We start from the raw sequence: 20,118 nt of genomic DNA, 5'->3' as shown, positions 1-20,118 counted from the left end.
TCAGGTCACAGGACTACAACTCCCATCATTTCCCACCAGGATCTATACTGGTTAGGATTGATGGGAGCTGCAGTCCTATTGGACTGCTGCCCACTCATCAGATTGCTAATCCCCCCCCCCAAAACTTACCTCCAGATGTGAATCTGATCCTCCAATGACTCCTGAAAAACCTTGTGTTCCACCTGTACATCGCACCTGGGAAAGAAGTCATAATCTAGCCATGCCCTCTCCCCTGCGCAATGTATTCCATTCGGGACAAATTTCCAACAAAATAATTTATTTTCATATATAAAAATACAAACAAACTCCATCTCTATGGGGGAGGGAGATAAGGCTACAAAACCAACCCAATCTCCAGACAAGCCGGAATCATTGCCCTTGAAGGCCTGACAGCCTCAGTGACCTTCTCTGAGTACTGTTTCAGGGTGAGAGGGATGCATTTTCGATCCAAATCTGGGAGGAGTAGAAAGAGGACCAAGAGGACTCAGCAGCCGTGCCAATGGAGGTTGTGATGCTGATGTGTGAGGAATCTTTGGGGGGAATCAATCATTCAGACACACGCCAAAATGGGGAGGGAGGCATCCGGCCGCTGGGAAGAAGGCCTCTCTGCAGACGTGTGGCCAAGGGACGATTCACGGACACAAGGACTATTGGCAGATGGGAATAATGAAAGGAACAGAACCGTGCCTCTGGGGAAGTTTGATGAATGGCCAGAAGGAGTTGAAAACGACCGAGTTAAAGGTAGACCCAGACACACACACACACAGAGTTACTGGTAGGCGACCTTCACACAGAAGGTCTCTTCGTTCTTGTCTTCGTGATCGTTGATGTAAATCAGAATTTCCTCCTGGCCGGCGCTCTGGCTCGGAGCAAAGCGTAAGCCGATGGTATAGGTCTCGCCTCCGGCGATCTGTGGGAATAAGATGGGCACATTGGCACCTCCTGATCCAATGTGCGGTTAGGTTGGGACTCAGCACCTCACCGTCCCGCAGTCTAACTCCCAAGCAGACTTAGGGAACAAACTGAATGCCTCTCTGGTACAGCTTAGGGAAGGTTTTCAATGAAAAAAGTTAGTTTTGGATGAAAATAATTCCGCAATGATCCCCCACCAGATACTGATGTTGATTAAAAAATAAATCCCCAAGTACATTACATCCCCCGCACCAGGATTTTGGGCGCTGCCATTGAAAAACCATGTAACGTTTCCAAGCTCTGCCTTTTTCTTTCAAGGACAGGATGGGAAGTTTTTGGTTTTTCAAGTGAGAAACATGAAGTGGGAAGATGTATTGACAATGCCCAGGGGTGCAGCTATGAAGGGTTGAGGTACAGGGGCACCTGAAGAGCATTTCCCTCCACAATAAGAATTCTGCCTCACCATGCCCTCCAAAAAATGACTTCATGCCTCACATTTCTAGCACTGTTGTTAACTTAACATTTTCATTTCAGTTGTGCATTTTGGAAAGAAGAGTTTTAGTGTCCAAAGAAAGGGTGCAGGTGAAGGGAGCCCAGGAATGAGCCCATGGGGAATTGGAGCTCTAGGCAGGAACCATTTGTTGCATACTCTGCAGGACTAGAAATTTGGGGACCGAAGGAAAATTTCAGGGGGGGGCAGGATTCTTATCTGAGGTGCAATACACTCATTCTTGCCCAAGTAGGATTCCTTTCCTAGGCCTACCTAGAGCTGTTGGGGAAGAAGCTTTGGGCTTTCTGCACAGGGACATCAGAGTTAAACCTTCAACTCCACCTAGACTAGTAGTGCCAACTCTGACTGATGGAAGCCATGGTCCTCCAGGGTTTCAGGCAGGGTGGTCCCCTAAGTCTCCCTGAAGAATGAACTAGCACAGTGTTGTCAATTCTGATGCAATCATGGCTCTGTCAAATTTCACACAAGATTACTTCCAAGCCCTGCCCTCCAGGTAGTCTCCCATCCAAGCATGAACCAAGCGCACCGCCACTTGACTTCAGAGGCCAGTCGCGATTGGGTCTGTTCACGTCCGGCGAAGTGGCATTTAAGGCTGGTGTTGCAATGTGACTTAAAGCATTACCTCAAAGGAGTCTTCCTTGAACTGCAGCAAGTCTGGCCGGTTGGTATGAAGGAAATACATCCTCCGGGTCGGGTAGGGGTTGGCATAGGTGATCCTCTTGTTGGAGCCTTTGCCTCCGCCAGCTGGGAGCAGGATTTCAAAGGCCTGGGGGAAAGAGAATACCACCCATAAATACTACTGCTTAAGAACCTCTGGTCTGTAGCACATGTCCACTGCAGTTTGCAAATGGAGAACAGGGGATAGATCTTTGCTCTTCCCAAGAGACTCAGACAAAAGCAAACTGCTGCAGCCTCTCCTAGCTAGTGTTTTCCTTCTTATTAATAACTTTTACCCTTGTGACCCCGCTCTGACGCAGCTTGGCCACATGTGTCTTGGTTGTCATCTGTGAAATTTGGAACCACCTTCTTGTATTTGACTGCCCACCTTGGAGATGAGAGGCTGCCGACAGGACAAGCAGACCAGCCAGGAGGAGACGAGTTGGTGGTACTCAACGTCCACCAGATTGAGGTAGATAAAGCGGCTTCCTGCGCTTTGGGGCCGGATGCCCAGGTGCAAGTCTTGCACTCCGTTGGCAGGGAGAAGGAAGACGCCTTCTGGGTCCACCTGGAAAGGAGAGAAAAAGAGAGAGAGAGATCATGGTTATGGCTGATCCTGGCCAACAAGGAAAAATTTGGTTGGTCTTTTCTCCAGGTCTCCAAGTTTCCGAAGTGACAAAAGTCATGCTGCAGAATGTCAGGTCCCTTCTAGAAGAAACACATAAACAAATAAGTGAATAAGAGTCCAGAGTCCAAATAAGTAACTTTCCCAAACTCGCTGAATCTTCTCTGTACTCCATACTGGGAGTCAGCTGGGAGTTCCTACTTTTCTGCCTTCACCATTCCTTGAAAGTCCTTAAGCATCAGAAGTTTGTCTAAAGCATTTTCCACCCACCAGCCCCAATTTATGTGAGGGTAATGGAGTTTGTGTTTCTCTCATTATTCACATTTATAATTATGACTAAATGCATTTGAAAGAAATTATTAGTCTCCAGATAGCCTCATTAATTCAGATAACTTGCCCACTGGGGCCTTTGGGGCCACTGATCTCTCCTTCAGATGGCTTTAATCAAAAGACAATTACAGAGCGGGCGCCGTGGCCGTAAATTGTCTGCGGTCCCTCGCGGCCTCTTCTTTCCTGGTGGATGGTCTGTCTCGCGGGGACCATCAACGGAAATCTTTGAGCAAGGCCACTTGTGGAAGCGGATTCAAATTCCTTTGCAAAAAAATGCCCGGCAGGAGCTACGTTTCTGTTATGGCTTGGTTGAAAGCATCCGCTGCTCTTGTCTTTTTTTTGAAAATAGAGAGGATAAAATATTTTTAACAATGTCAAAAATACTGCCCACTTTTCATGATTTTTCAGCAATTACCTGCTTGCACATTTTTATCGCCTTTTCTCATTAGTATCCCCTGCTACTTCTCTCTCTCTTGTTTTCAATTGTCCCGAGAGACCCAGCCAAATCTAGATGCCCAGAGTAGTATTCATTTTAGGATTGGCAACAATTAATAGGACCTACTTGTGGTCCCTAATGGGCTAGGATGTGTCACAACTAACTTGGTGAGGAAAGCAACTGAAACAATCCAGAGGTCAAAAGCCAATAAAGGCAGTCCTAGTGAAATAAACCAGGGAGAGGGATGGGCAGAAGGACCGTTCAGAGAAGCGCTTGCCAGAAGTTACGGGTTAGGGATCAAAGCTGGTGGAGTTGTCTTCCACAAAATAGAATCAAACTAGTTTATCACACAGGACAAATCCCGTGCAGAAACTAAATTTAAACTGAAAGCAACCCACATTTGCAGGTTGTTTTGTAGACATTTGAGGTTAGCCTGAACAGAAAGTTGAAAACACAGCATTGCAATTGTGGGATGTTTTTCAGATGACATTTGCGTAAAAGAGAAAGAATACAAAAATAACCCAGAAGCAAAGTCGTCAAAACTAGCTCCTTTTTACACCCAGATTTTAAAATAGGTGAAACTTTTATTTTTTAAAAAAGAGAAGTCTTGGTCTTTACGTCACACGTTTGCACACTGTTATATATTTCATCGATGTCTTGTCGTATATGTAATGTGACTTTTGGCTGTGTTATACGTTATTTTTCATGCTGTTTGTTCAAGTATAACATTCCATTGAACTCTTAATATACCTCCACTTTTCTTTTGTTTGTATTTCCTACAAATATATTTATGGTTCGTTTCTCTATTTCCACACCTGCTATAAATATCATATTTGGCGGTTGTTGGTATTTGTCATGCATTTGTTTTGTTTAGGTGATGGGAGGGTGGCAGGGATCTCCTTCTCTGGAGGATCTTAAACAGAGTGCTTTAGTTGTGTATTTGTTGCATGGTAGGGAGTTGGACTATGGGACTTTTGTGCATCTCTTCCAACTCTAAAAGTCTAGGATTCTGTGTGTGGGATGAAGATAGTTGTGTAAAACAGCCCACAGCATGAACTACTTATAATTCCTGGGTATACCAGGTAAATATGCACCATGTTCAAGTCCAAGATGCATTTCAGCACTTGGAATACCATTTTCTTGAGAGGAACAGCCTAGCTCTTTATGTGACCCCTTCCGGCAAAGCAATACCTTTGCTTTTGTTTACTGCAATACCGGCAGCTTCTGTTTCCTTTCCTTTATTTCTCCTGACTCCTCAAACAGTAAGAACTGTGATAGATGTATGCAGCAGTTTGCAGCTCTGTCTCTCTCTCCCACTTTCTCTCTCCTCCCGCTTTCAGTAGCCTTGAGTATATTTGCTTTTTTCCATCTTGGGTACATTTGCTGTTTGGTTTATACAAAACAAAAGCATTTATGCTTCCTTTTTTTTTTTTTAAGACTTAATGGGGAATAAGCTCCGTTTATGGCAGGTAAACATGGACATGACTGTGCTCCAAGGCTTCATAAACAGGCGAGAAAGTTGCGGGTGTCTTTCCAAAGGCTTTCTTGCCCGCTATTTGGTGGGAATTGCATTTGTTAATATATATCAGAGGCTTCTGGCCCTGGACTGCAGCTGCCTAGGAGCAAAGCAAGCTGAGCAGCCAAGGAGGAAAAAAGATCTGCTTGCAAGGAAGCCCCGAGTCCAACCGTACCTTCAGCTCCTGCGGGTGGGAGGCGTATGCTTTCACCTTCCGGAGGGCTTGCGTCCCCCTGAGCACCAGCGAGAGGCGGGTCAGCTGCCCGGTTACACAGCTCACATCGATCCGTTGCAAGGAATGGAGGTAGAACTGCCAGATCTGTGTCGGAGTGGCCAGCCAGGGATCCCTAGAGGAGCAACAAAAGCAACAAAAGCCATTTCACAGCCTTGTCAGTGAAAGATATATATTTACACACACACACAACACACAGAGAGACACACACACAGAGTAAATTAAGTATTCGGTTACCAGAAATGTTCTATGCCTAGCGCAACCCTCCATTTCCCTTTTTCAAAGAGCCAATGGATAAGTGCCAAATAAAGTAAGGATTCTTGAAGTCGAAGGCTTTCATGGCTGGCATCCATGGTTTTTTGTGGGTTTTTCGGGCTCTACAGCCATGTTCTAGAAGAGTTCATTCCTGACGTTCTGCCAGCATCTGTGGCATCTGGCATCTTCAGAGAAATTTCCATCCACTGGTTCGTGTCCTGGTTCTGGTAAGGATTTGCACACAATCCCTACTGGGGCAATGGGGGTTCCAGTTTCTTTTTGGTGCAAGGAATATGGAAAGGGGAGTGAGAAGGCAACCACAGACCTAAGTGTGCCCTTTGTAAGAATCCACTCATTTTTATACAAATGTGATGCCAGACTAGCTGGTAAGCAGGGCCTTCTACAACAGGGAGCTTACCGGTCCCAAGGGAATATCAAACCCAGCTGCCTTGGATGCCCCTGAGAGCAAGCAAGCAAGTAAAAGAGCTCTAGCTAAGGAGACAAGGGGCTTCATGTGGAAGACGAAGCCCACTTGTGTTCTGCTGCCCCACAGACCAGGACATGAACCAAAGGATGTAAATTTCAAAAAAGAGATCCCACCTAATCAATTTTAAGAGCTGTTCAAGAGTGGAATGGACTGCCATGGAAAATGATGGACTCTCCATCTTTGGAAGTCTTTCAACAGAGGTTTGATGGGGGCATCTTTCAGCGGTGCTGTAGCTGTGTATTTTTGCATGGCAGGGGACAAGTCCATTATCTTGCAACACTGGTTTCGAACTCACATGTAAATGGCCAGAAAGAATCTCTTGATCTGTGGACTCGGTCCTCCGGCAACTTTCAGAAACACATCCTGGGGTTCACCAGGGCCCTGGGGGGAGATGGTGGGAACAAGCTGTTGACCGCAATTTCTCCCATTGTGGAAATGCACACACACGCATAACACAACCCCAAAACCAACACCCGGGGAGTGGATTTTGAAACACAGGGGGCTTCTTTCACACCAGGGAAGAACATTTGGTCCCTCTGGCTCACTTTTGCATAAAACACAGAGAGGGAAAACTATTCCAGTCCAAGGACTGAATTCAACTTTCTGCAAGCTTCCTAGAAAGGAGCAGATTCCAGTGGTGAATTTACTCCAGGTTTCACGTTGAATACTAAAGGCACTGTCCAAGTGTAAAAGAGCTGGATCTATGTTGGGCACCAGGGATGTTTATTTATTTAACATCTCACCTTTCTACCTGCATGAGACCAAAGGTGGCTTAAACATGTTAAAACATAGTATTTACTCTCAAATTCCTTTGAACATACTTTAACATTCAGATTATAATCCTGATTGGGTTCACCAGCATTTCCATGGGCATCTGCTATATAAAGCCTTGGTAATGTATCTGCCAGTGGCCTCAGTCCAGCTCTCTGCTTTTGTGAATGGCAACCAGCACCAATAAAATTTTGTTTTGAACACACGCTGGTACCATTTTCTTGGTTTCACAGATGATGTTAGGATCACTGCAGCGTACAAACATCTCCGGTTCTCTACCCGGCATCCCCACAGGAGCACCTGGCAAGGACAGAAAGGGGTAGCTGTATCAGTTTGACCTCTGACGCTGTTCCCCGAGGGGAGAAACCCAATTCATCACCACCAGCACCCAGCTCCAACCTCAGGTCCCAGCAGTCCTTTTCCAGCAGGAAAAGTAAGAGCTACCTGGAAGCATGTGCCACGGAGGGAGGCGGATGGACTTCTTCAGGAAGGTGAGCTCTGGGTGACAGAAACGGAAAGTCTGGTCCACAACGTGGGGCTGGGATTCCACGCTGAGATGGAGGATGGCGATAGGCTTGCCATCGCTTGCTGTGAAGGAGACCTAGCCATCCACCAGAAGAATGAGAGAAACAGAAAGGGAGAGAGGAGAACGGGGTGAGGAGCTGTGTAGTTTACATAAGGATGGGGATGTGGGTCACACTGCAGATAATGTGAAAATTGGTTTCTTCTCCCTTTGCGGGCAACGGTGTCAAAGAATTCAGTAAGGATGCGGAAATCTTAAAAGCCCTCTGTGTGTAAGCATTTTGGGGAGAGAAGAGCAAGCGTCTAGTCCTTATGGAGTGTTTTTGCTAAATGCTTAACCCTAAAAGATATAAGGGAGAGCAGTGGCGTCTCAAGCAGAAGGATGAATCCAGCCATCTTTTTGGAAACGGAGGGGGAAAAAATCCACAGAACCGTACTCCTCCACTAAGGAAAAGGAGAGGATTTTCCTCAGTTAAAAAGATGAATACATGTAGCATCCCTAATGGGAAATAAATATAGAATTGCTCAAAGGAGATGAAGAGAGAGGGACAACTCTGAGACTAAAACCCCAAATTTACTTCTGCCTCGGACATGAAAGCCACCAGCCACCACTCCTCCCCACTTCTGCCATCTCTGCCCACTGACCTTACCTTGATGTGCTTTGTCTGTGTGCCGCTGGACTTCCAAAAGGCCGCTGCATCCTTTTGGCCCTCGCCAAATGACAGCTCTGCAGGACCTTGCTGAAAATCAAAGAGAAAGCGCAGCGGTGAAAGGAAAGCCTCCTTCAGACATTACCTTTCCAGCATTAAAAGAAACCACAGGGGAAGACATGGTCTTGCTCTCACTCTCTCCTGCTTTCCTGTGCTGCATACCTTCCAAATGTTCTATTCTAGCAGAGACAGTCAGGATTAATCCTCTGCTGTCCCACTTTTCGAGTGCTCATAAAATGTCCTGGCTTCTATCTCTCCCCCCACATTCCTCCTTTGTCCTCAGCTCACTTCAGTTGCTGCAAGCAGAGTTCAAAATGCAAAGGTAATTTGAACTCTATTAACTCTGGAGGAAGGAAAGGAGACACAGGGGTGGAATCTTATTCTTCCCAAAAGGTTCAGACAAAAGCAAAGTGCTGCAGCCTGTCCCAGCTTGTGTGTTCTTCCTCATTCATAACTTTTGTCATCCTGACATGACATCATGTCACTGGCTGCTACCATTTTGAGAAGAACTGCAGTTGAAAAGGGGGCATTTGAACTTGCGGTGGTTGGAAGGGGAACTGGCCAACAATCCCCATGGAGTTGCACACCCCTGTTTTGAAGCCAGAACTGAAAATTGAAAACAAGAGATGTGTTCTATTAGTCCCTGTCTTGGGAAGGCTTTCTTTTCGAGCGTCCTACTTAAGATTTGGTTAAATGTTCCACATAGTGAAAGTTTAGGTTTATCTTCTGTTTTCAGAGCTGCCTTATGCACAGCTAGGAGCACTGAGGAAGCGATGACCTGATTTTTTGGCCCCTTGGCCACCTGGCGTGACTCTTTGAGAGACGCGGAGGGGAGCGAGAAAGGTAAGCCGGAAATTAAGCCATATCTGGAGCACTGCCAAGATGTCAGCCAAGAAAATGGGGCAGAACAGTGCAGCTCCTTTGAAGCCACAATCAGCCACCCACTTTCATCTGGAAATAGAGCCGGACGAGCCGTGAAAGAACCTCTGAAGATCTCCATTGAAGGAAATCCACGGTATATCTAGTCCAGGAACTAATCTCCTGCAGTGGGCAGCTAGCAGGAAAGGCTGTAGAGTTTAAGGCTGAGAGCCCACATTGGGGTGTTGAGAAGGCATCACCACACTGATGGTTACACAACCCTAAGCTACTTTGCATGAAAGATGACCTACATGCGCACAAGTGAGAAAGTTTTTGAAATGTAAGTGCTGAGGAGTCCTCTACCTGCATCATGGTGGTGGAGTCCATGCAGAAGGCCTGATACTTGAAGGGGATGTGCACCGTCTCCTTGGGACGCAAGTAGACCTGGGGGGCCAGGTTCTCCTGGAGGTGAAACATCTCCTCTTCCAATGGGGTGACTGTCTGAGTCAGATCCTTAAAATGCTTCCATTCTCGGGCGTCCACAATGACACTGTCAGAAGATGAAACAGCAACAGCTACATACACTAGTTGTTGACTGTGAGATAAGATTTCCACCCTCTTGTCTCCTTAATATTGTGAAACATTATTTTATGCATTAGAAAGGAACATTGGTTTTTATCTGATATATGTCCATTTCCAACGGAGAGGGTTCCTGCCAATCTAAGAAGGATCTCACCCTTTCCACTGGGAAAGCTTGATCGACCATGTTTTAATGATTTCTAACATCAGCAATCCAAAGTTATTTGGCTTTGATATAGTCCTTCTCTGACTAAACTTCTTAACACCCGTAACTCCCCTCCCGCCCCACAGACACGATTCCTACCTGAGCTCAGGGTTGTCAATCTCAATGGTGACCGTGTGCTGGACGCCATAAGGGTTTTTGAGGGCAAACTCAAAGAACTCCGCTGCCCCAAAGGTGGCGTAGACGGTGTGGCGGGTAGTGATGGCTTGGCTCAGCATGCTGGCGATGCTCTCTACTTTGATGCGCTCCCGGTAAGCTTCAATGATCTGCAGGTCCCTTGAGTGCTGGATGCGGTCTTCATGGCGTCCCTGGTGGGTGGGGGATTAGAAGATTGACCCCAGGGTTTTAATTCAGAAGTGAAATTCTTCCTCTACTTCAGCCGCAAGCACGTTATTCCCACGTTATTCCCCCCAGAAGACCCCCCACAAAAATAATCCCCCCCATTGGTCTCTAAGGAGTCTGAGTGCCATGTTTTAAGGACCATGTTAGATTAGCTAAAAATAAGGATGCTTGCAGATCCAAATGTTCCCAATCCTCACCAAGATGAGACTGACTTTCTTCCCGGTGTCTCCCTCTTGGGACTCTCGCTTCCGGACAGAGAGCATCCTCTCCAGCTTCCGCCTCCGGACCACGCCGGCCTCACGGCTGGCATGCTGGAAGGTGGCACTGACTTCGCGCAGGTGGGAAAAGAGCATTGCCGCCAACTCGCTGTCCACGTCGGCCAGCTTCTGTGCCTGGCACACGTTTCCTGCTGGAAGACACAAGGAGGTCCATGAGATGCACCAGGGAAGGAAACGGATGGCCTTGTCCTGATCAAGTGGGAATTGGCTTGAAGCATTTATTTGCTCCTCTTTCGTGTTGGAACAAGGACTCTAGAATCACTTCCTAGAAGCCACATTCACTCCTGTTACCTGCAATGAAGCATTTGCTGTAGTTTTACAAGCCAGTAGTATTCTATGCTTTATTAATAAAGGGGGGAAATCATTTTTCCCCTTCTTTTTTCACTGGACAATAAAGATAAAAATGCAATTAAAGCCATGGCTACCTCTGCCCTGCTTTCAAATTCCATTAGATCTCAAGCGCAAGGCGTCAAGTTTGGTTTTGAAGACAACGTTAATGAATTAGCTACACGTTATTCTGCTGAATGGCGGAGTATTAAGTTATTAATTTGCCGCTTTATCTCCTCGGATTTATTTCATTTGGGGGCCAATTTCGAGCACGCCAGCTAAGCTACACTTCTGCATTGTTCCTTTTTCTCTCCCCCGTTTGATGTGATCCTTTCTTCTCTTTGTGGCAGGAAATAGCTTTTTGCAAATAAAATAATACACTCTTTGGACAAAAAAAGCGAAGGGCGGTGGAAGGGAGACCCGTAACCATCCCAGGATTTGCAAAAGGAGAAGATTATTTAACACCAAGAGCAGCCTTATATCAGGCTAGATCACTGGATCATTGGACTGCCCCCAAATTGGATTGGAAATGCAGCACATACTGATGGCATTCTGCACTCACAAGGCTATATTTTATCCAACTTGCAACTGGAGAAAAACTGTCCTGTTGAAAAGAAGAAGAGCCAGGTGGAAGTCCAGGTGTTGGACCAGGTTTCTGGGAGGCCAAGATTCGAATCCCCACTCAGCCATAGAGACCCATAGAGACCTTAGGAAAATCACACTCTCTCCTCCCCAGAGGAAGGTAATGTGAACAATCTGCTGTGAATAGATCAGGAAAACTCCAGGGGAGAGTTGCCATAATTTGGAATTGACTTGAAGGAACATAACAAGGACAGCAACAACATACTCTACATAGAGCCTAGGGGGAAAAAATGGAGGTAATTTTTCCCCTTCCAAATGTCAGAGCCAGCTTAAGAGCACATAATAAGTTTTGAGACAGCATGATGAAGTGGTTTGAGTGTTAGGCCCGGACTCCAGGAGATGAGGGTTTAAATTGCCACTCATCCATAGAAACCCAATGACTCTTGGGCAAGTGTCAGAGAGGAGCGGCAAACCCCTTCTGAAGAAACCTGGCTAAGAAAATGCAGCCTCTGTGTTCTTGTCTCTGCTCCCACCTTCCTCCTGGATGGAAATGTACAAGGCAGATTCACCAGGGATGAAATGGACTTACCAATGGGTGCATGAAGGGAGAGCAGGCTGCCTCCATGGAAGCCACTGGTCCCGTCGTGCGAGGAGATGATCCGCGAGCGAGAAAGCGGCAAGGAGTGTGACTTCTTCAGCCTCTGTTCACAAAGGTGACCTGGAAGACAAGGGAAGCCAGTTGAGCCAGGACTCGCCAAGAAATCCCTCTTTGCATGGGGACAGGGAATGAGTTTTTACCCTCAACCACCCAGAGGCACCAGATCCCATCTGATCTTGGAAGATAAACAGTTATACCTGGTTAGTACTTGCATGGGAGGCTACCAAGGAATACCAGGTACTTCGAGGTCTATTTCTGAAACAGGAACTGGTAAAACCACCTCTGAGTGAGATTCCTTGGCTAAGAAAGCCCTCTAAAATTCATGGGGTTGCCACAAGTCAACAGGCAACTTGAAGGCACCTACATGCACAACAACAACAACATAGAGCCCTGCCTGTACCTACCTGCAATGTCTAAGGGTTCCTTGCCTAAGAAAACCCTGTGAAATCCTTGGAATCGCCATAAGTCAACAGGTGTCATGAAAGCGGACACACACAATATGGCTTAACACCCAAATATCCTCAAGGAATCAAATTCCCCTCTGATCTTGGAAGCTTAGCCAGGTCAGCCCAGGTTAGTACTTGGATGGGAGACCACCAGGCGCTGGAGGCTCTATTTCAGAGGAAGGAACTGGCAAAATCAACTCTGAGGGTTCCTTGCCTGAGAAAACCCAGTGAAATTCATGAGTTCACAAGTCAACAGGCAACTTGAAGACACCTACATGCACAACAACAACATGGAGCCCTGGCTGTACCTACCTGCAATGCCCAGTATGTGTCGAGGCTGATTCTAGGATAAAACACAACTTCCATTGGGAGCTTTTCAGACTGGAGATTCACCCAGTCCTGTAGTTCATCCCTGTCCCCCAACAATGACCACCGTTACAATTGAACTTGTCACCTCATCTCCATAACCACAAGGTTTTGAATTTGGATTGACAGTCTCACACATAAATGAGTGATATAGGTCTGTCACTGGAGTCTCCACTCCCAAACCTGCATCTGAAGAAGCAGGTTCAAGTCTACAAAAGCTCACGCCACCAACTTCTTTCTTTCAGTTAGTCTCAAAGGTGCCACAAGATCCCTTTGCAGACTAATTTTCCTATGTCTTTGAATTTTAACTCCAGAGATGCTTAGTGAGTGCATGCATGCGCCATTTCATAAGCAAGCCCAGATGGTTGCATTAGAAGTGGGAACCAGGGAAGAAAAATGAGGCACCAAAGCTTCAGAATAAAGCAGGCCTCTGGAATGAATAGAGTGAAGGACACAGCTTTTGTCAGCACCTTCTCCAAGGCATCCAAGGAAGGAAAGAAATATCTCTCTAAGCTAAGAGGTCTCGTGTTCAAGAGCCGCCTTGACAACAATATTGTAAGTGCTGTATAGAAGAGAGATGAAAGACAACCACAGCCCTGGGTTCCTTCGCTCTACAGAAGAGAGACTGGTCAAAAGCAAAAGGCAAAACAATTCAATGATATATAGTAAAGCAAGGATGATCAGAAAAGAAATCTAATATATACAACACGAAGATATTTACAGAATAATAATAAGTCTAAAAATAAGGAAATTGAAAAATGTGTGCAAATCCACAAAGGGTGATGGATAAGAAGTCATTTTCATAAGAATGTCAGGGGTGTTGTGAGGTTAGAGAATGGAATGTAAGAGATTGTATGTTAATTATTGTTAATTTGTATTGATTTTAATTAAATAAAAATCTGGAATATTTTAAAAAAGAAGCAAATGGAAAACGCAGCGATCACTTAAGGAGCTCAAAGGAGAAGAGGGTAGTGGGTCATGTTAAAAGCTGTTTGTTTGTTTCCATCTTTCCGCCACTCTGGATTTGGCAAGGGTTCGAGGGAAGCAATTGAGTTTCTCCATTGCTATCTCCTCTCCGAAGAGGCTGGATAGAGAGCATGGCGTTGGGGGTTGTCTTTTCACCTTGCGGTTTCTCTTCTCCTCCTATTCATTTCTTCTTTTATCCCCTGCTTCTCTCAGAGCCTCTGGAGAGGTTTCCTCCCCTCCATCTCTCCTTTAATATGAAACTCCAGAACAAGTCAGCCGTGGAAAACAAAGTCCTCCTTCCCCGGAGCAATGTTAGCAATGAAGGTGACTGAAGGGGGCTGGAGGTTGTCTCTCTGGAGAAGCCAGCCAGAAAACCTGGCACACTTGTACCTCCAAACTTGGCACGCTTCTGGGGTTGTCGCATTTCCCCCCCATTCCTCCTCCTAGCCATCACCTTATCTTGTTTTGTACCTTTCCGACACCAGAGCGGAGCTCAGCAGGTTCTCCTTTGGCTTTGAGAAGTAAACACCTTGATGCATAATAGCAGGCTTATCCAAGTCCCTTTACGGGGCTGGCGGCTCCTTTGATCTCGCCTTCCACCTGCAAGCCAAAACTTCCCTTTAAAAAATAATAAAATAATAAATTTAAAAGCTCATTTCTACCCTCTGAACCTTCAGCCAGTTTGGGGCTGGGAAGGCAGCAGAGTTATCAAAGGAGGCACCTTGAGGCTTTTATTTGATTTGATTTTTTGCAAAAGGGAGCCTTTGATTTGTGGCGTGCGAGAAGCCAGGCACCTTCCGAAGAGAGGCAAAGGAGAGACGTCGGTCCTTGGAAGGGGCAAAGGAGGCTTAAGGTTTCTGGCGAAGGAGTGGGTCGTTCTTCAAGACATCTCCTCTCCAACTCTTCCCAAAATGTTGGGATGTTTCTCTTTGTTGGTATCCTCTTGGGAGCAATGGGAATGGGCCATTGCAGTCTCACAGTTCCCTCCCTTCCTATAACTGCCGAACAACAGAAGTATTTGTATTTAGTTTAAGGGTGAGGGCACAGGAGGAAGACTTCGTGGCAGCTGCCCCAAACTGTGGAATTCCTTCCAACAAGAAACTAGGGAGCTTATCACACCGGGGTTGATTTCAGCATTAAAGAAAGATTAAAGCGCATTTAAAGCATCCCACAAATGAATGGCAAGCAATTGTGAGAATGATTATCACACACAATTGCGCAAAGAAAGTGATATTGGAAATGCATCAATGCTGAAATCCCAAAAGGAAAAAAGATGTGTGTTAATGCTTCTTTGTGACCACTTTCATGGCGGGCTGTGTGCGGCGGCATGTGAAATTGTTTAATCCATTTGGTGCGTATGGAGGTGAGCAATTGCTGGATTGTATCTTATGTATTTATACATTTATGGCTCTAAAGGGCTCCAGAAGCATCCAAAAATGCAGGATGCCCACTCCTGGAAGAGACTTTGGTCGGGATCGGTATAATTGGGTCCATCTCCAACCAGCAAAGCAATTTGATTTCAAACTTGGTCTTCCTTGGGCAACTTTGTTATGTTTTTCCAAACTGCCTACTGCCATCACCACAAAACCAAAGCAGAGAAGACCACAGTGAGGTGGCGCAGGGGGTAGTGCAGCTATACCAGTCCCTGCCAATTCTTTTGCAAGCACTCTTTGCCCATCCATCCATCCATCCTCCTTCTCGTTGCTGGGTCTGGTGTTTGAATCATCTCAGGATTGATCATCCCTGCGCCATCCTTCCTCCTCCTTCCCTTTCTCCCGATCACCAGCTTGCAAAAGAGCTTATCGTCCTCTTGCAGGCAAAGTATGAAATGTCAATTTATGATAGGGTAGAATAGGAACTAATCTTTCTTCTGAAGATAAGATTTTCCCTTTTTTTAACAGAGTCGCTCTGCCTTTTTAGAGGCGGATGAGTTAAAGCACCTGCTAAGAAGCGGGTCCACGCTCCGGGTCCTGTTGTGCCTGGGCTACTCTCCCTTTGCGATAGGGCTCCTTGCTCTCCCATGTCCTCTCTCCTTCTCTCCCTGCACAACATTGCTGTTTTGTTGGCATTTAATTGAGTGTCGCCGCTCTCATATTGTTCCCTTCAAAGCCGTCTCGGATTGCCCATTTGTAAACAAGACTAAACAGAATTAATGACCTGCATATTTCTGTTGTGCTGTAACAACCCAACGTTATTATCATTGTCAGGACATGGGGCGAAAGGATAATGAGATCTTACAAAATCCTCTCTTCCCCGTGGAGACACCACCTCCAAGGAGCTGAAAATGTTCTCTGAATGGCCCCCAAACTATTCCTCAATAGACTGTGCAGCCAGTCTCCTTCTCTGGCAGAGAGAATATGACAGTGAAAGGGGATGTGGGCCTGTAGGGAATGGGAATATAATTCCTTGACTCTCCTGATTTACTGTAAATACTCATGTATAAGTCTAGAAATTTAGGTTAAAAAATTGACCCAAAACACCTGAGTTGACGTATCCATGGGTCAATGTAAGTACTGTATCTTAACTCTTATTTATAAGAAGGAACCATCCCCTGGTGAAAAGCAAAATATGTGAAGCACCGACCCCCTCTACTCTCTCGCCAACCCAGTCTTAAGAGTGAGCACAGAGTTATGTCTGCTGGGATTTTGTAAGTTCTTTGACATTGTTTTGCTTTGCTTCATCCTTCAGATCCTTTGCTACATGCCCCTAAGTTTTACCCTTGACTTATCAACGGTTCATAGCAAAATCCATATTTGTGGCCCCAAAACTTGCCCTCGACTTATACATGAGGTCAACTTATAATCAAGTATATACAGTCGTTTTCTAAGAAGGGTCTCTTACCAATGTTGGCCAGGCTCAGGTGGATGCGGCCTCGCACCACAGCCTGGACTCCAATGGGTTTCACGGCGCCATGGTGGAAAGCCTCCCCACTCATCACTGTCGCTTCTTGCTTGTACTCCATGGTGAGGACCTCCAGCTCGTGGTGGACTTGAACGGCTGTCCGGCCCTGGCGGAGTAAATGCTGTGAAAGGCAGAAGGAAGAAGGAAAGAAGGAAGAGAAGAGAGAAGAGATCATTCAAGGTAGTAACTAACGGAATGGAGGAAGAGAAGGAATGTTCTGTGAACAGAATGCAAAGTTGCCAGCAGAAACCAGATTGATCCATAAAAAGGGTGTTCAAGGACATTTAAGCACTTAGTGAAGAAGGAAGGAAGGAAGTCACTTTATCTGTTAAGGTTCCAGTCCCATCAGGCTGAATGGCACTGGCCTTGGCCCTTCTTCCCCTAGGCAAGAGATACCCACCTTCAGTTTTACAGCAGCAGATCCAACAAGGAGCAAAGAATCCCCATCCCAGGCGTCGATTTGCAGGGTGTGCTCGGCAAGGTAGCGGAGGAACCATCGCTGTTCCCCTGGCTTGAGAAAGCCAGGATCCACCATGTATCTCAACTGGAAACCTGTAGAGCCTGGAGAGAGAGAAAGAGCAGCTGGTGATGGCTGGGCTATTAACTGACCCATTCAAAGCAAAAAGGACAGGACTGTCCACAAGAAATGTCCACCTCATAAAGACTGTCCACCTCATAAAGTAGGTGGCAAAAGCTACTAATCCAACACACATGTTGCCAGCCATGTTATTCATATACTGTATATGCGTCACAGCAAAAGGCCAGAGGTTGACCACTTAGAACTCTCTCTGGTGTGTTACAGATGCGCCGAAGGGGCGTATTAGGGTTAGGAAGGGGCATAGTAGGATTGAGAAGGGGCGTCACTTCCGGACGCCCCTCAACCCTAGTATGGACCGAGTCCTTACAAAATGGTGGCGCCCATCCACACAGGGGCTGCCATCTTGACGTAGCAGACGTGTTGCGTCCGCACGTCGCGCGGCACAAATGACGCCAGAAGTGCACCATTGGTGCCTCGCGGTGTCATAACCGCGCCGCAAAGAGAAGCACCATTTTGGGGCTTCTTTTTGCAGTGCAGAGGAGCCACACGGTTTGTACGCTGGGGCTCCTCCGCGCTGCAAATGGCGGCAGCGGCAGACCGTCTGTTTTGAGTGGTCTGTAATGTGCCTCTGACTCTTTTCTCTGAAGGGCAGAATCTTGACTATAAAATCAATTGTCAGGGATATGTGCTGATTGGAGAAGTCTGCCACCTAGTGACTGAAGTGGGTGCTGCAGGTTTCAGACTACAACGCTGTGGCCATGGCAGCTGGGGATTCTGGGAGCGAGAGCCACTTTCCCATGCTTGATTTAGCACATGGTGGAGGGGTTAGCTTGACAGATATTTGGATTTTACCACTGTATTACTGTATTATATTTTACCATGATTGTAAGCCGCCTCGACCCTACGGGATATAAATAAAAAGTTATTTATTATTATTTATGACCACTGGCTGGGGATTTTAGGATTTTAATTCAAAATGATCACATTCCCAAACTGTGTCCTTAATCCAGCAGCTGGTGGAGCTATCAGTGTGACTCAGGGAGAGACGGAGGAGGAAGGTTTAAGTGGAAAGATGACTGGTTCAGTTCCAATGCAAAAATCAATTCCCAGCAGCTTTCTTAAGCCCTCCTCACTGACAGGGGGTCTTCCTCTTTGACCCCACTTTAATAAAGCAAGTGATTGAGCCCTATGAGAAGAGACCTGGCTAAGTAAGCTTTACAGTCACCCAGGGACTTGTCCTCTGCTGACTCAGAGCTAAAAAGTAGCGCTTCTCCTTTCTGCCATCACACGCACACTTTTTAAAATGCCATTAACTCTTCCACATGGGAGAAGGGATACTTTATAAATGAGAGAAGCACGGGAAGATGTGGGAAATGTCTTTGTCCTGCCTGGGACTGTAAGTTTTAATAAGACATACCAAAAAAAGAAAGAAAGAAAAGAAAAGAAAAAGAAGAAGCATTGGGGCAGAGAGAATGAATTGCTCAAGACAGACTGTTTAAATCAGAGGTTCTCAATCTTTGATCCTCCAGCTATTTTGGACTTCAGCACCCAGAAGCCTTTGCCAGCATGGCCAATGGTGAGGGAATCTGGGAGATGAAGTCAAAAACATCTGGAGGACCAGAATTTGAGAACCACTGGTTTAAATGGATGGGGCTCAAAGAACTGGTCAAGCTGAAGCCCCACATTTTCCCCAATCCTGGGGCTCTAGGCAACTTCCATGAATGAAAGCAAACACAGCTGAGAAGCAGATACAGAGACATAACTGAAAACATATAAAAGTTGCTGTTAACACAGTTAAACCAACCGTAGAATGAGAAATATTGAAAAACAAATCCACTCTGCTTTTAAAAAAGATAAGTCAGCAAAACAGCACACGATTAAATGCACTTGCAATCGGTTCCTCAAAGCCTACAGGAACCAAAGAAGTTTTCATTTACCAATATGACAAAGAATCATGGTCAGGTCCTTCTTCTCCTCCATTACTTGTAAAGGGGTACTTTGCTCCCTGCCTCAGAGTCCCTCCTTGAGGGTCTCTCTCTGGGCTTACCAAGGTTCAGGGTTCCATCTTGGTTAATCTGGACCAAAAGGTGGGGGGAGGTCACGGCCGAAGCCCCTCCGGAGCTGTCAGTCTTGACCAACTGCAGCCGCGGCGTCGTGACCGGAGGGAACCGGTAAAACTGGAAGGTGAAATAGATGGTCTTCGGCCAGGCCTCTGCAGCTGTGGGGTCCTGCAGGGTCCTTGTGGAACAACACCCCAAAGGAACAAAATGCAGTTAGTCTCATTTGGATTAAATTCCTGGCACATTCCCAGTCCCGCACTACAAGTAACCAGTGTTGCGGATAAACTGCACACTTCCCAGAGAAAGGCTCCAGAGAAACAGAGTCCCTGAAAAACTAAGTGTTCCCATGTGGCAAAACATTAACACAACACAACCTGCTGTGGTTGCACAACTCACTGTTCAGGTATTGTCTCCTTCCAACCAGCTTCACAGTTGGGAGCAGATGATTCTGCCAAGCATCTCTAGCGGGAGGCATCAAACCACCTCCACTGAGTAACCTCATGAGAAGAATTAATGGACCAAAAAGACTTTGGTACCATTTTCTCTTTGTACAGAGAGTGTTTGATTTTTGAGCAAAAAAAGGGAGGGGGGTTGCACAAAGAAAATGCAGAACAATCTCCCCAGAACATTTCTGAATGTTTGAATGTTGCAAGAAAATAGCCTCGGGATGTTACCTGGTAAATGCGAGAAACTGCAAGACGATTTCGTTATTCTGCAAGAGGTCAGCTTCTTCCCGTTGCGGGTCGAAGTGCACAGGGTCCGTAGGCTCCACCATTTGGACTGGCTCCTTGTTGCAGTCGAGGAGCTGAGGAAACCCAGAGGCACGCAGGCGGGCGAGGGAGGCCCGGGTCAGGACAGTGCTGGAGCTAGAGAAGAGGCAGGCCTATGAGTCTGGCGGAAACCACATTTTGGAGAGAATCCACCAAACCTAGGAAACATGGGGTGGAAATCCAGCTGCCCAGTAGCCCCCAGTTGAACTAGAGCAGAGTGCAGAAGCAACAAGTACCAAATCAACATGGTTTCCTGCAAT

At 46.4% G+C, this 20,118-nt stretch overlaps 1 protein-coding gene across 2 annotated transcripts in view; it reads right to left on the bottom strand.

Annotated features, from left to right (window-relative positions):
* Positions 1-260: 260 nt before the first annotated feature.
* The window catches only part of NPHP4 (nephrocystin 4), a 59,700-nt gene continuing 39,842 nt past the window's right edge, over positions 261-20,118 (bottom strand). The window contains exons 15-30 of one of the 2 annotated variants that reach the window (XM_042478323.1): positions 19,763-19,954; positions 19,076-19,266; positions 16,891-17,051; positions 16,431-16,611; positions 11,743-11,871; positions 10,164-10,375; positions 9,706-9,932; positions 9,186-9,372; positions 7,905-7,994; positions 7,177-7,333; positions 6,947-7,032; positions 6,257-6,342; positions 5,163-5,334; positions 2,469-2,648; positions 2,046-2,189; positions 261-910 (exon numbers count right to left, since the gene is read on the bottom strand). In XM_042478323.1, the coding sequence (XP_042334257.1) occupies positions 770-910; positions 2,046-2,189; positions 2,469-2,648; positions 5,163-5,334; positions 6,257-6,342; positions 6,947-7,032; positions 7,177-7,333; positions 7,905-7,994; positions 9,186-9,372; positions 9,706-9,932; positions 10,164-10,375; positions 11,743-11,871; positions 16,431-16,611; positions 16,891-17,051; positions 19,076-19,266; positions 19,763-19,954 (2,536 nt within the window). In that variant the 3' untranslated portion in view covers positions 261-769. The remainder of the gene's footprint in view (positions 911-2,045; positions 2,190-2,468; positions 2,649-5,162; positions 5,335-6,256; positions 6,343-6,946; positions 7,033-7,176; positions 7,334-7,904; positions 7,995-9,185; positions 9,373-9,705; positions 9,933-10,163; positions 10,376-11,742; positions 11,872-16,430; positions 16,612-16,890; positions 17,052-19,075; positions 19,267-19,762; positions 19,955-20,118) is intronic. The other variant, XM_042478324.1, reaches the window with a different exon arrangement.

This window comes from Sceloporus undulatus, chromosome 7 (genome assembly GCF_019175285.1).
Source record: "Sceloporus undulatus isolate JIND9_A2432 ecotype Alabama chromosome 7, SceUnd_v1.1, whole genome shotgun sequence".
Classification (NCBI taxonomy): domain Eukaryota; kingdom Metazoa; phylum Chordata; class Lepidosauria; order Squamata; family Phrynosomatidae; genus Sceloporus; species Sceloporus undulatus.
The sequence above is the reverse complement of the archived record's forward strand: the minus strand, read 5'-3'. Positions and strand labels throughout refer to the sequence as shown.